The 15,634-nt window shown below is 48.2% G+C and overlaps 2 protein-coding genes across 2 annotated transcripts; both read right to left on the reverse strand.

Annotated features, from left to right (window-relative positions):
• Window positions 1-115: 115 nt before the first annotated feature.
• On the reverse strand, window positions 116-6,514 carry LDX57_002546 (uncharacterized protein; the record flags this gene model as incomplete). The annotated part of the gene is made up of 3 exons (XM_046084198.1): window positions 116-170; window positions 286-6,117; window positions 6,177-6,514. 3 exons carry the CDS (start codon window positions 6,512-6,514, stop codon window positions 116-118), a joined length of 6,225 nt encoding a protein of 2,074 aa, XP_045940161.1.
• A 2,669-nt stretch (window positions 6,515-9,183) lies between these two features.
• LDX57_002547 (uncharacterized protein) lies at window positions 9,184-9,393 on the reverse strand (the record flags this gene model as incomplete). The annotated part of the gene is made up of 1 exon (XM_046084199.1): window positions 9,184-9,393. One exon carries the CDS (start codon window positions 9,391-9,393, stop codon window positions 9,184-9,186), a length of 210 nt encoding a protein of 69 aa, XP_045940162.1.
• Window positions 9,394-15,634: the final 6,241 nt, after the last annotated feature.

Here is a 15,634-nt window from a genome sequence, read left to right on the forward strand (position 1 = left end):
GCCAAGATAATCCCCGCCCTGTTCAGCATCTCATAGTGAAGCTTTTCGTATTCTCGTGTGTGATCTGAGGTTGTCGGTGTTTGTCTGGAAAATGGAACATGAGTGATTTCGCGTCCTACAAGGCCCCCAAGGCGAGACTGCAGAATTTGCGCAGTTTGCGATAGCAGCGACTTTGGAACAATGAGCCTAATCAGTCTTCTTCGATCCGCAAGTAAACACGCTACCATTGGCATGACAACAGATGTTTTCCCCTGTCCCATGTTCATTTGTAACACAGAGTTTGACTGCGAGCTTGGGGACACCATCTCTCGGGCAACAACGACTTGATCCTCACGTATCTGAATATTCGAATCCAGCTCCAGCAAAAGCCAGTCGGGGTTCTGGACAGGCTGCCAGTTCGTATGACCGACATTGCTATACTCTTGCCACATTTTAGCCCAGTCCTTTTTCGTCAAGGCCTCTTGTATCCGAAGCAGCTGCTGTAGTTTCGTAATTGCTAATCCATATAGAATGAGGGTCGCTTTCACGTTAGGATCCACCTCACAGTGCGATGTTGACCGGAGGTGTTCAAGTAGAGCCAAGGGTGATAGACAAGGCCAAAGATGGCCCTCCTGCAGCCATGGCGCCCCCGGATAGTCACACGAGAGTAGACTAGATATTTTCCCGTGCATCTGAGAAATCAACGCCCGAGCCGAAGAAATTTCGTTTCTAAGATTCGGTACTCTAATCTTGAAATCGGCATGTGGTCGTGTTTTGATCCTTTGTTCTCTGTTTCTACCCGGTGACCTAAGTGCAGCAATGCTTTTTTCCAAATCTCGAGCATAGTTGTACCGGACAGGGCACTCAGATTGCATGAGTCTCTCTATGATTTTCTCCAATTCGGTCGTTTCTGGTATATCCTCTTGGTATATCTCAACGTTCGATGGCTGACAAAAGGCAGCCCACCATTTCTGGGAAAGAGACTTGATGTGATTTCCGATGTTCTCCGAGGCTTTGGGCTTTGGGCCAGGTCTTCGTAAAAGCTCCTTCCCAAGCGAGGGAATTGTGTAAGGTCGACGCTTTGGTCCGAACACTTCACTCGGATGACAAGGAGGCACCTCAATGGTCATCTGGTAATCGAAAGATTGGCGATCAAGTATTGCTTGAACATTTCTCAAGTGGTCCGCAAAAAGCTTGTTGTTGTGTAAGCGCAACCAATCGGGAGCAACTGCTTCGATCGACTTCTCAACATCTAGGTATGTCGTCTCGAATCCGGCAGCCATTGGCCTATTGCAAGGCCACTGGGCGATGAGGAAGTCAACAAACTTTTCATGATCCACAGCGCACTTCACTTCGTGGTCTTCTTCGGCAACTTCGCTGCGGCGCTTATCACGACCTCCATGTTTCCCATTGTTCTTAGCTTGCCATACATCTTCGAAGCGAGTCCTGAAGTGCGTAGTAAGGTTCAAAAGAACCCGAGTTGTGGGCTTTGCGTTGATCTCAAATTTTTCAAACCATGTGCATTGTGGGTACTCCATATTTTTGAGATCCTCAAATAGGAAAAAGGCGACCAAAGCCCGGATCATTGTCATGTCAATGCGATTCCTGAACGCTACCACCCCCAGATGGAACATCAGGTCGCAGGAATTTTCTGGAAGACAGTCTTTGCACATGTTGACCAATCCACCCCATTCCACAGCAAGGTCGGCGGTAATGCACTCCTGTAAGACGTGTGCCGTGAACTTATTTGCGTAACCCCCGATCATCGGGCAGCCTTGTAAAGCACCTGTCAAATCTGGCGTGGTACTAATGGACAAAGGGCGCTGTATCAATAACTCCACAACCTCGCGGACATTGGAAATGCGTTGAGACGCTGATAAGCGGTCTCGTGAGATATACGGGGTATCCATTGTGGAGACCGACTGTGGGAGCATGGTGTCTGAACGCTCATAAATAGAACGTCGCCACTGGGCTCGCTCACGCAGGTGGGTTACAGTCAAATCATTTTGTTCGGCAACAGGTCCATTTTGCTTACTGAACAATGACAACCTCTCCGACTTTCTCACAATCGCTTCGACCAAAGGCTGGTAGGCATCGTGTTGAATAGCTACTGTCAAATGTGAGTCCCAGTGGACGGTCTGCTGAGACTTTTTGTCTTTCGGATAGAATTCGCGCTGAGGCGTGAGATTCGAGATAGTCTTCAGCCGCTCGTACATAAAAGGTATAGGAGACCAAGGTTGAAGACACCCAGATTGAAGACACGAGAGTGCTTCTTCGGTACCCGTTCGGCCCGTAAGCGGGTCTGGTAAAAAGGAGGATGTAAACGCGTGCAGTCTCGCTTTGATGTCCAGGAGCTGTGGCATTGGGGGACAATGCAGTCGTCCGAGCTCTTTATCAATGATGTATCTGGCATATCTACCATCGTTATCAAGTCGAACAGCAACATGCATGCCCTGTCTTCGATACCGGATTGCGCCCATGGTAGTGATTACCATGCGCTGCGAAGGGTTGCGCAGGACCAGGGAGCTTTCTAAGCCAAACCAGGTGCCGATGTCCTGGTTTGTATCTATCTCAGCATGCAGCTGCTTGAAGTGCAAAAGCTGCCTGCTGTTGACATAAAAGCTTAGGTCCATGCGCTTAATCTCAATAGACAAGCTCTTTTCTTGGGGCTGGAACACTGTTAGATTTTGAGGCTCCTCGAACCCGCTAAAGATGTCGACTATCCGCTGAAATATTGGACTGTGTGGATCGACAAGAAACACAGATCGTCGAGACGCTCTTCGTGTTGTGAGGTCAATAATCCAGTTACCGGGTCTATTGTGCCAAATCCGGGGCTTTCGTCTGATCTCAAGCCGCTTGAATCTTGGATTGAGCCAGTGAACGCAATCAAAAATCGCCGATGCTGGTAGATCGCGATCTTGCCCATTGATGAAAATGTGCCGGGGGATCAATTCTAGTATTTCCTCACGATAGACTGCTCTCACTATCAACGTTTGTCTTCGATACCCAATGTGGATATGATGATCTTTGATGCTCAAACCTAGTCTGTAGCTCATCCCAGGGAGGTCTGATGGCATGGCAAAGAGGCGCTGGTTGCCAAACAGGTCCTTGAGAGTTTCCGAGTCACTGATGTCCGATGGCAACTTCCCAAGGACCTGTCCGTTGATCAGAAAATGGCCTTCAAGCAGATGAAAGCCAAACTGCTGAGGCTCGGTACTCTCATTACCCTGCACGATCGAAATGACCCACCCTTTGTATTCGTCTTGGAATATCTCCCAGTCGCTATACTTGCGGGTGCGATTATCTGCTTCAGGCCATGCCGCATCCAAGGCAGCCTCTAGGCTCGTGGGATAGGCTGATACTGACGACAGAAGAGTGGATTTCATTCGGGCGACCATCTTGATGTCACGGACCAGCATATTTCTTGTTCCTGTTGAGAACTTTCCGAGGTCAACCACCAGACTTTCCTGCATAGCGAGTGTAGCTTCAACAAAGCACTTGAAACTCTCCGCTTTCATACCAATGCCATTGTAGGCATGTGGATAGAACGTTCTCCGGCACAACAATGCAGATAAAAAGCAAAAGCGGGCCAATCTTTCCGCAATGTCTATCTGTCGAGCATTTCGTGTCTCCTTGCGTAAGACAATAACCCATGACACTGTTACACGCCGAATCCGCAGCAAAAGGTCCTGTATATCGACAGCCAATGCTAGGGGGCCAAGAGCATAAAGTTGAATTGCCATTGTCAGCATTGTCTCCATGTATGTAGTTTCACGCCAGTTTGCGGAGATGCTTTCAACGTGCTGGTGAAGCTTCTCAATGAGCCTCCGACAAAACGCAAGATCGTTGAAGAAGGCATGGACAACTCGCAAGGTTTCGCCGTCATTTTCCGATCTAGGACCCGCCTGTAGTATGAGTTGATGCAGAAGATCAGCTGTGCCTTGGGTACTAAAATTGACATTTGAAGACCCTAGTTCAGCGAGAATCACCAGCCAGCGCCTATACTTGCCCGCTCTGAGATTCTGATGGGCGATAAATTCATGAGCAGTGAGTTCCGAAGGACACTCGCTGATACTTGCAACTGCCTCGTAAGAAGACGGGCCTGGTCCATCTGCTGTGAACTTGCTGGAGGAGTAGAGATTCGCAAATGGGCTATTTGATGGCACTGCAATTTTGAAATGATGGGCCAATGTTAGCGGTGCAGGGAAGTCTCGAACCCACACACGGCGTTTTGAGTCAAAATACGAGAACCTCAACCCCAAGGGCATTAGCACCATTCCAGGGTCGGCTGGGAGTCTTTTCCAATTGTAATGTGTCCCCTGATATGACTTGGTATGCGAGGCCAGAGAGAGCCCCTTGACATCTTTGTACTTATTGTACCTCGCGAGTGGCGAATAATCTTCTAGGAGACATTCAGGGCTTGCCGTGGGTGGTTTCTCTGCTTGCGGACAGAGAGTGTTTAAGATCTCCCATGTGGTGTTGCGGTATGCAGAAATTGCCTTCGGCATTTCCATTTCAAATGCAACAGCTCTCCTTTCAGCCACTTGACTTGCAGGTGGGAGAAAGTCCTCGTGGACTTGGATTTTCAGGCGTTTCCGTCTTCTCAGGTAGTAACAATAACTGCAGCCTCTGATATCATGACTGCCATCGTCGTTCTGCCTTTCTGTACAGGTGCTCGTGGCGCGTTTCTCGGTAAGCTCGTGGAACTGAGCATTGACCTGCTCTAACTCACTCACTTTCTTCTTCCTGGAGACTAAACACGCAGCTTCAATCTGTAACAGCAGCATATCTAAAACAGATGAATTTTCCTGGTCAAAGAATTTGTCCGCAAAACAACCTGGAGCTGGGTCTGAAAAGATGGTCGAATCACTCGCTGTTGCCTGGCTACAGCTAGCGTGGAGATGACACTGGATGCGCTGGAGCCTTTCCAGGTCCGTGAACCGCGAAAGCAGAATGACATCGAGCAAGTCTGGATTGAATTCTGGATGGAAACGTTTCAAAACAGGATAGGCAATTGTAGCTGATTTGTCCATGTCCACCCATAACTCGAACAAGGTGAGAATGAAAATGCTCATCTGTTCTGGGTCTGAGAGATAGGCATCCCCAACTAGGGTCAAGTATTGTGTAATTTCATTCGCATATGCCCGGCAGAGTCGTTCGGCGCTTGTGCGATCAACAGGGCAACTATGGGCTTTGGTTTCTATTGTGAGTTCTGCCTGAGCGAGGAGCGAATAAGCTGAAGTCAAGTCACGGAACTGCTGCGTGCCTTTAGTTTGATCGAGTACATCCCTGTCAAACGTGCGTGGCTCGAACCTCCGTGACTGAGCTTCGTTGATGACCCCTTGGAGATAGGGGCCACTGTTCGGTAGAGTTAATCGAAGGTCACCGCTCCCAGCCCATCGTGGCAGCCGTGGTATCTTTCGCGTAGACCGGGGTTTGAAAGCGTTCCATTTTGATTCTGAAGCCTTGGTTGTTTCTATCATAGACCTCTGGTACATCGGCCCCAGTACTCCGATCAAGTGCTGATAGTCATCGTTCTCTTGTTCAGTAGCCATTTTTGCCAGGCGGCGACACAGCTTTTTCTGAAGAAAGTCGCCTTGCTCGGGGGTTAGCCTGCCTGATACGTCATCTAGCAGCCGTGCAATCACTGTGCACATAAGAAATTTGTACAGCAGACGCCCCATGGATTCACCGAGACGGAGGTAGAGTAACCGCTGGATGCAGACTCGAAGAAGAAGCCAGTATGCACTCCGGCGCCAGGGTAGCTCGGAGTTATCCCAGACCACATCATCTTTAATTCGCTTGCGTAGTAGCACGGGGCTCACACGACATCCCTTGGTCTCCAGGAGTGTGAAGAAGAACTGGGTGATGATCGCAGGGTCGACGGTGTCCCTCGTCTCAGAGACCTCCACCCCAGCCTTTCTTGTCTTCGGCGTGAACTCTTCGAGTAGCTCAACGCTGGCTTTCTCGAGAAAAGAAGCCATACTTTCTTGGAAATTTGACTCTCGAAACTCACTCAGTGGCAGAGAGGCTGCTGCGCCCGGAAAGTCCCACTGCAGTGCCCCACGAGCCGCAAGTGTCTGTTCTGCTGAAGGGGACGTTTCAAAGGACTCAAAGATGACAGAATGCTCGTTGGTTCTATGTGTCCTGATGTCAGTAACTGATTCGAATCTGAGGGCGAGGTACGATGAACTCACTCAGACTGCCGTATCAATACACAAGCATTTTGCTCCACGATGTGCAAGATCAAGGCATGGTCAGGCTGTAGATCTCTGAACGCCTTCACCAGACGTGCCTTGTTGATAAAGCCATTTTCGTTGAGTGAGATACAGGTCTCTAATGATTTCTGGATGACTTTCCAGGTCGGCAAGCTTTCTGTCTTGCTGCTTTCACTGACCACTTTGACCGCATCAAGAAGCCGACGTGTCAAGTCACTATTCACATTCTCACCGCGTGGATCCTGCGTTCCTGGGAGCTGCGGGGGGAAAGCGATGTGATTATATGTGAGTTGAAGGAGGGACTGACTGTTTGCCATTTTTCCTACATTGAAATGATCTGCGTGGGGAGAGAAGGGAAGATGAGAGAAGGGAAGGTGAGAGAAGGGAAGGTGAGAGAAGGGAAGGTGAGAGAAGGGAAGGTGAGAGAAGGGAAGGTGAGAGATGGAAAGGTGGGAGATGGAACGCTGAGGAATGGAAGGAAGATGAAGAAAGAAGAGGGGGAGGGGGCAGCTTGTTGGGGGTCAGCTTGAAAAGGAAATTCACTAGCTCCGAGGGAAAACAAGGAGGGGAGTGAATGGACTTGTGGGAATCCTTTATCACGGGGTCGCCTTTGGTCGATTGAGCGAGGTCTGCAGGTATGATGAGAATTGCCCATCCAAGCTTCTAGCATTAGAACAAATCTGATCTTTTAACTCTCGTCAATATTAGTGACCAGGGTCTGAAACTATGAAGTACGTCCAACAGACTGATTGACGTCCTACACACAATTCATACGGATCTCTTTCCAATTCCAATTCCAATGCCACAAATCGTACCAAGATGGGGATCTATCGAGATCCCTGTCTTTAACGATGTCTCGGGGGATTTATGACGTCTGTATAATTCCACTAGTTGGTCAGCGTTCAATCGATTCATTAATGAAGTTGGAGGCATTCAAGGTATCTTGTGAGTTCATGAAGCCGTCCATAATACTTAGTGCACCTCTAATCACATCATAACTGTGACTGGTCCAGAGCTGCTACTCAACGATTCTGCGACCTCTCAATGCCTTTCGTGTGATACTATTCTGACTACAACGCGCACAACTGAGATTGGAAAGATTATTCGGCAGTCTTGGCTCTTTAGGTTATGGGATAGATTAAAAACGTGATCCGGCTACTTAAAAGACGTGCTTCAGGTGGCCGATCCCTGTCTTACACCGTCGGAGCCTTAGTGATCCTCTCATCACAATCACTGCCGGTTATATGCGGTGCAAAAATTATCCCTGAAACCCGTCAAAACGCACAAGACGTGATTCATAATCATGAGTGAAGATAGCAACCATGAGAGGTTGAAAGGCAATTGATGTGCAACAAAGGAAGGTAGAGGACCTGATATGGAATAAAAACGGGCAATTGATACGCAATGTCTGAATGCTAGGTTCCTTGCTCGCCGGCCGCATCATAACCGATAGCGTCATGATCTTGATTATCTTCTTTCTGCGTCGGGCACTTCCTGATTCGTCGACGCTCTTCGAGGTTTAGGATGACTCGTAGAGTTGATGGGAGGTCCGACTAATCCTCAGTCTTTGAATCTTGTTCATATGCCTCACGAGCACATTTGTATGGGTCTTCGAAAACTAGAGAGCCGCCAAGTATTGGCTTTCTTCATTGCAGGAGACGTACTAGTATTCGTGGAGATTAGGAGCACAAGTACTATACCTGGAAGCAGAAAGTTTAGCGTGTTTTCGATGTTTTCGAGCTTGATTTCATCTATCTCGGTTTTGATCCTATTGCTGAAAGCAGAAGTAAAACCAGGGGTATCGCCTTTACAACGCAGCAGGAAAGCATGGTCTACTATTTGGAAGACCACTACGTCTCCTTTTATTTCGTCATGGCGAACATGTATAAATTCCCAAAAGAATACGATACATGTGATACATCTTTCGAGTCGACGTAATATCCGAGCTTGCAGTATTCCAACATGTCCGACCATAGCTTCTTGTTGCACTGCCCGTTCTCGGTGACATTACCATCCAGTAACCACGAGAATGACGTGCCAATTTCTCTTCCAATAGGGCATAATGAAAGCGAGCGACTAGAACGTTGTGTCGCTAGGTATGACCCGTCCACGCCGATATGTGCACCCCGCGGATGGCGGGCCCGTTTAACCGTTGGATTCTGTGTGAAATTTCCCGACCACCACTCATCGCATTCGCGGACAGTCGCGGCCCTCAGAAGGTGAGACATGTGCACTTGGGCGGCAGTCCCTCGGCTTCCCACCACTCCCGTAGCTCTGCGCCCTGACGTCTGTGAGGGAATAACGTGTACTCGATCGTTTAAAGAGGATGTGGCAACAGCTTGTGATAATAAAAATGTCATTGCACTATCATCATAGCCAAATTAACAAAAGTCTGATCTCCGAAAATGATCCGTTTATGATGAGCTGAGCTTCCTTTCCCTGCATCGAATCAACGGTTGCTACGTCTAGCATCTTTTCCATTGCAAAGCGCTCACACAGCCACAGAGCGCCTCGAAGGGAATAGAATCGGGTTCCTGATACTCAGGCAGCTGAGCCCACTGGCAAGTAGTCTTATTCCAAGGACGGATAAGATAGACCGCGTAAAGGCCGGGTGGGATGAAGTAGACATTGTCCACGACAATTCCAGATCATCCGTTTTCAGGAGCCGGATTCTCCAGGTCAAACATTACTCTAAGTCGATTGTTGACACGGAGCCGTGCCTGACAGCCTTTTGGCAAACTAATAAACGTGAAATAACGACCGTTATTTATTTCGGATAATATCACAGCTAGTAGCTCGGAGTGACTTTTCTCAATGGAGGCCACTCCTCGCAAATAGGAACGGAGTTGCGGAGAATGTAGTTGGTCATAAAGCGTTTTTTCCAAAGTATCTTTATATCTTTCTGGACTTCTACCTTGTCACGCGTCTTTATATGTCACATGTGAACATAGAACTTCTCGTTCTAGATCTCTTCATCTAGAAGCGTTCAGTGGACCTCTATGGCGGTAGAAAGGTCGACCAGGTCCGTATCGGGAAGTCCGTCCGTTGTGGTGGGCGCCGCCGGTTCGCGTTCCCATACCACATACTTGTTCATCTCGGCCGTCAAGGCCCGCAGCAATTGGGTACGCTGTTCCTTGGTTATGGCCGGGCGGTCCCTGGACCGGTGGACCTTCGACACCCCGGGCATAAACATCATCACCTACTCCTCAATCTGCCGGGTCTACTAAATCTCGTCGATAGTCAAAGTGCCGACCTTGAACGGATCGCTGTCACCGTCGCTCTCGCCGCCCTCGTTGTTATCGTTCTCTGCGGCCAGCGCGGCGGCGGCCGAATCGTCACAAAAAAAACAAGGTTTTTCTGGTGGCTAAAATGCTCGCTGTTCCGACGTATATTCCGGGCGTAGTCCTGGTCAGGTGACACTGGAAAAAAGGTTATAGGCATGAATATATGTTGAATCCTATCGCAGTTGTAATTCCTACATCCTACCCGTTACAAACGTTGCGTTGAAATTGCTGTATTTCGCAGCTAAACCGTCAGGGACAGGACAGCATTCAGGAGGGATAGGTTATTTCTTTGACGGGTGGATTATTATCTGACGTGCTAATTAGTTTAGCCAATTGATGTGGTTGAGGAATAGGTGGGCCTAGTTAGATAGACGGGCGACTGCCGCATTATTATTTTCTATGCCGCTGCTGCTGTCCGCCTGTCTAGTCTAGATCCAGAGTTCGAAGTAGAATGGGAAGTCTAGCTGATGGATCAGGTACAGCTAAAGACGAATTTCAAAAATATGATGTTGTGTGTCGCCTAGAAATTTATACGAAGATTGGCCACTGTTGATAATCGGGTTAGCTGGTGAAAACCGCAGGACTTAGAGAGTATATAGAGACTTACTGGAGGCATCAGGGCTGGAGACAGCGAGAATAACCTTGAAAGAGGTCACCATGGTGTCTTTGGGGGCTTTAGGGACACTGTCATTAACCCGCCACGTCCGGCTTGACCATCCTGGGAGTGCTCTGTTTGGATTGGACAATCTGTGCTGTGGAGGATGTAACAATGGTGATGTCCTTTCCATTATATTCTCCGTATGCGTAGTTTGGTTGTATCAAGTCGATACAGAACTGTGGACGGTTGAACGGCGCGCGTCATCATATCGAGACTTGCAGGGTTCCTCAATTTCGCATGATGAGCCTTCGATGCTTATTGCAAACTAACCCAAATCAACAATAAAGGTAGAACGTTTGAAGTCAGGCATCCCTCATATTGACATTGAGAAGCTGCTATCCGCTTTAATTTGTTCCGCGCTTGTCTGTCTGCGCAGCTCTCCATTGTAAGCTCTCTTGTTTAGTCACTGGAAGAAAGCATCTCTGTATAGAATCTTTCTTTCTCAATTTGAAAAATGGGTGAGCTGTCTATAGCAGTTTGGCTGGATGTGACAATCCCAACTGCTGGCTGAACTCGTTACCTTGTTCTCCATGTCCCGACAGAACCGTTCGTTGTAGCTGGTAGCCATCTCCGCAACTGACTATCGCCATAATTCTTAGAGCATCGGCGAGCTTAGTCACAGGTACAAGTTGAATTTGCCTCAAACCCTTTGAAAGCCCTGTCCTAATGACAATGATTTGCGCGGCATTGTGTCTGAAGTTAGAGGCCATCAAGCCCTCGCCCTCGTTGTTTGTTGAAACTAGTAGACGTGTGTCACGAATGACAACTTTTGACGCTGTTTTAAAAGCCCAGAGAGCAGTCTTCCTGTTAGTATGTTCGAGCTGTCGGTATTCGTTCCGTTGTAGTTTATCCGCATAGTCGCAGAGAAGCGCAATGCGTCGACTTCATCGCCCTCCGGAATAACTTCGCCGCTTTCGATACTCCCAGCCCCATCGGACTGTACGATCCTGACTTGCTCTTCAGATGGGGCATACCATTGTCGTTTTTCTCTGGGCAGATCCCTTGTCATGCACTTTTGCTTCTAGTGAGTTATTCTTCTGAGAATAGCTTCGTTATGGTTGCCTGCACGGTAGCTTTGACGTATTGATTGAATGATTTTGATCATGCCAGGGGTTTTCAGCGTCAGGAGTATTTTCGGCTGCATCGTTTAAGTTAATAGCGGTATCCGCTATCCGATTTGACGGCCCAATTGCAGTTGATTGCTCCCACATTGCCCTGTTCACATCGGTTCTCGCCTCTACCCAGCTGATCCGTCTGTGAGCGATGTTTCTGACTTCCTTGGCTTTGACCCGGGTTCTGACGGTGCTTGAGGAGATCCGCGAGTTCTGCCATTCCATCGCACTGCGACTTTCTCCCTGATCTTCCTGATCTTGCTGAGATGAATTTCTGTCAAGATAGCCTGGATGACGTTCTTTGCCTCTGACCACTGCTCACCCAGGGACATTGTATGTACTATATGTCACGCGAAACTGATGGAAGACACGCAACAGTTGTAGAGGGCTATACCAACCACCTCTGAGGTCCCCCCCTTTTGTCATTAGCGTATTTATCATCTGCAATTGAATTCTGCAATGGTGGCAGTCATGAGCTCGGTGGTTCCTTCGTCGGTGTATAGCAGGCCCGATGTGGCACTGCTCCACTAGTAACCCAGCGCACTCGCTATGCCGCCTTTTCTTTCGTGTAATCTTGTCAATAACTTTGGACCCACTATTGTGGATGATAATTGCTCGGCGCCGATTGTATCGGCTGGGTTTCGACATTAGAGTGGGTGGCATGCGCGATTCTGTTTACAGATGAGTTCTAAAAAGAAGTGTTTTCCTTCTAGCTGGAGCTGCAATGACTGCAGTCGACTGGAGAGAGGGTGTCGGCTTATGTTTGATAGCTACTCCATTACACCAGTGATTGCGGAATGCCCGACTTTTCGGTAAAGGACGGTAGACCCTGAATAGTTTCAAATTTGTCCGCGACAGAGTTTCCTACTTCTGTATTCCTTCGCAATTGACATCGGCTACAAATGTGTCGGTGCAATTGTTATAACGTGAAGACCCATTGACACGCAGATCGACGCGAATCCAGTAAACTGAGCGTTTTTCCTGTGCCCGGATATCCTTAATCATTGGAAAGCTGTCTGAAGAGCTTCCTCCCCATTTCTGACAAACATAGGCGCTGTTCCTTAAGCCGATGGATTCCTTGGAACCCCAAATCCCGTTCTGACCACAATTCCTTGATCACTTTATCCGACATTCGAAGCGCTGCGTGAGGGTCGTTACATCTGTTCCACCCCACAGGTGATACTCCTAGTTCAACGCTAGACTCGCTATTCCGGCAGGGTGTGTCTCCGATTTGTGCAGTTCATTGATTGCATCCACCTCCCTTTGCACCAATGATCAACATGGCCAGACGCAGTGCAGGGAGTAGCTTGAGTGTCTTTCCCACTTCGTCAACAAGTAGGGCGTCTCGGGTGGTGATGTGAAAAGCCATCCCGGATGGATAAGACAGCCAATGTTTGCTGTACAAATACCGTAGCATTTGTCGTCCCAGAGTTGCTGCTTGCGAAGAACCCTGAAATATATACAAGCCCCGTTTCCTTCTGTCAGAGTCCAATGCTCGATATTCAAGTTGTTATTACCACCTCGAGTAGCCTTAGGCATTCTGAGCTTCCACAAAGCTAGGAGGGCGGCTTTGCTCGTCAGAATGAACGCCACGTTGTGCTATTGAGCGGTAGTGAAGACTTCGACTTCAACGCATTACAAGAAGCCGTATTATCTGGTCAAATGGTTGGGATATCCGGAATACAAGAACTCGTGGGAACCTGAGTCAAATCTCGCGAATACTTCAGAGCTTCTGCAGGAATTCAAAGATGCAGAAAGCCGTCATTCTGCACTGAAGGCCCAAGGGGTCGAAAGCCCCGCAAATGATGTTTTCTCCCACAGGGCTTTTCATCACGAGCGGTAGGGCATCCCTTTCTCCATTGCCCACGAGGTTGGAGTTTTAATGGCACACTTGAAGCGACGAGTTTATCAATGTCCGAGACGAGAATTGGGCCGCAGCCCCTTTTCAATTCAAAACAAAGAAACGAACGAACATAAAAACGTCTTCAAGACGACTCAACACGGCCAGCCCCCTGATGGGGCGGCACTTCCATTTCCTCCTCCGGTAAGGGCCGAGGCCCATCTTCACACGTTCCAAATTGCCGAGACGGAAGCACTTAGCATATGCGAAGATGATCTGAAATTCGTTCACTGTCAAGAATTTAGTTCGGCCGCGAAAGGTAACTAAGCCTTGGCTCTTCTCTGCGGCTTGCTTGCGCGAGATAAATCGGCCCCATTAAGTAAGTGGAGGATCCCGCTGGCTGTGATATGGAACCGGCGCTTGCTTTCCTCGGCTTAGGTCTTTTTCGAATGCGTCAATTATATGTGGGGGCGGTCCCTGTCTTTCCAGATTCCTTCGCACGTTTCGAATATGATTCTGAGGTCTGTGGGAAGTGTGAAATCTTTGAGTCTCGTGGCTCGGATCCATTCTGGACCGAGGTAATGAACCTCGTGTATCTCGATTGCTCTCAGTGTGTTCGAGAACTTCATCTGCCGAACATTCTCTTGTTGCGATGTTTTCGATATGGTAAGGGCAGGCTTCGAAGACGGAGTAAACACAAGTTTGTTCTGGTTATGAACAAGGGGCTGAAGAATAATCTTCCTGTTGACGCAGCCATCTTCGATTCTGAAACAAAATCCAATGTCTGTGAAAGAAGATGACCACTCTTCTTTTCAAGGCACAGTTGCTCATTGATGTAGACGTGCTCGGCCTTTCCAATGTGTGCCTGGAATATCTTTTGAAGTTCATATTTGGCAATGCGAGTGGGAGCAATCGTCGTTTTACTTCCCAGGCGTCTCCTAGCGTCCTCCGTCATGGTTTTAGGAACTGAACAACAGAGTTCGACGTGCGCTTAGGGTAGTTCAATGATGGTGGCTCTGTGGAACTACCCAGTTTCCTTTACCGGGTGGATTATGGAAAGACGTATCATCATGTTGTGAATCTTTTTCAGCTTATCGGCAAGCTTTGGATTCGTGCCGAATTTCCTTTCTTGATTCGAATACATTTCCATATTCTCTCAAGGCGAGTGATAAGACAAGACTTCAAGTCTACTTGCCCGCAACTTCCAGCACCTGAGAGAGTAGCTCAATATGTCGTCCGGCGACGTATCGAACGGGATACCCAAAAGTAGCCATATATGAGGCTTGCCTGGTATGTCTTCGATACTTTAAGCCCGTGGTATTTGGCGTCCGCTTTTGGCCTTATAGGCTGGGTCCATCATCACGTGTGCAACATACGTCGCTATAATGAGCATCTTCCTTCTTGCCTCTTTCTGTTTCGGCGGTTGATGCGCTCGTATCCCTTCGCCTTCGTACTGTCCTTACGGTCGACGTATGGAATTTCATTCTTGTGCTCTGGTCTCTCGAAAACAGATAGGACCACACTTTCGAAAGTCGACAGGATAACGAGCCCCCTTGATTTGGAAAGCACACACCTACTGGTGACACTGCAACGTTTTGGCGCTCATCGGTGATTCCAGGTTCCTCGCTGCAGATGCACTCTCTTTCAAGCATGACAATCTGGCAGATAACGGTCAGATCGGGTACATCAATTTTCAAAGAAGCGTAGATACAACGACAAGGCTTGCCCGTTTCTGGGTGATTGAAAGGGATATCAGACTTACCTGCATCCGAGGATGATGTGGATTGCATGCCACAATGAGGCTTGAAGTTGTTCAACGAGCACTATACCTTAAAACTGTAATCGATAATGTTTACTGAAGAGTCATGGTGATGGAGATGTAGGAAAGTAGGTGGAGAAGAGACATAGAGAGGTGTGAGGAAGAAGTAGGATCGTAGCGGGGGAGGATGATGTATATATACCCACTCTACAACATTCACAAAACAGCTTCATGGAGCAGGACGAATAAGCTTGGAGGAGATTTCCCTCAGTACGTTTTCATCTATCTTTCACATATCACTAGTATTTGATGGTCAGTGAAGAGGAAAGGGCTTCAGATCTTTTGGTATTCCTTTTGTCCCTGCTGCTGTCATTTATCTCCCTTGAATTCTTTCTGACTGATGGTGAATTTTATTCTTCGCTGCCTTCGGTGAGTCAATTTCACTAATCTATCTTCACCCAATGGCTTGATCACTGTTTATTACCCTGACAAATTGAATGGTTCTCCCGGGGAGTACGTTTTTCGACGCTGAATGATATCAAGAAGCAACCGTAACTCGGCCTATCCTGATGAACGTGAAGAAAACCGGGAATTACGCCCCCGATGTAGTCTACCCAATAAAGTGATCGTCTAAGTACGCTTTTCACTGAAGTAGTCAGAAGCGTATGCCAAATGCCAGACAACTAACGCAGTCAATGGAGCCAAAAAGATACATTATGAAGTAAGATCATAAAAATGGAGGGAAGTATATTGCACACCAGCCACACTTCTACTACCCCCTTAG

The sequence above is a fragment of the Aspergillus melleus genome, assembly GCF_016097325.1.
Source record: "Aspergillus melleus strain CBS 546.65 chromosome Unknown contig1, whole genome shotgun sequence".
In the NCBI taxonomy this organism is placed as follows: domain Eukaryota; kingdom Fungi; phylum Ascomycota; class Eurotiomycetes; order Eurotiales; family Aspergillaceae; genus Aspergillus; species Aspergillus melleus.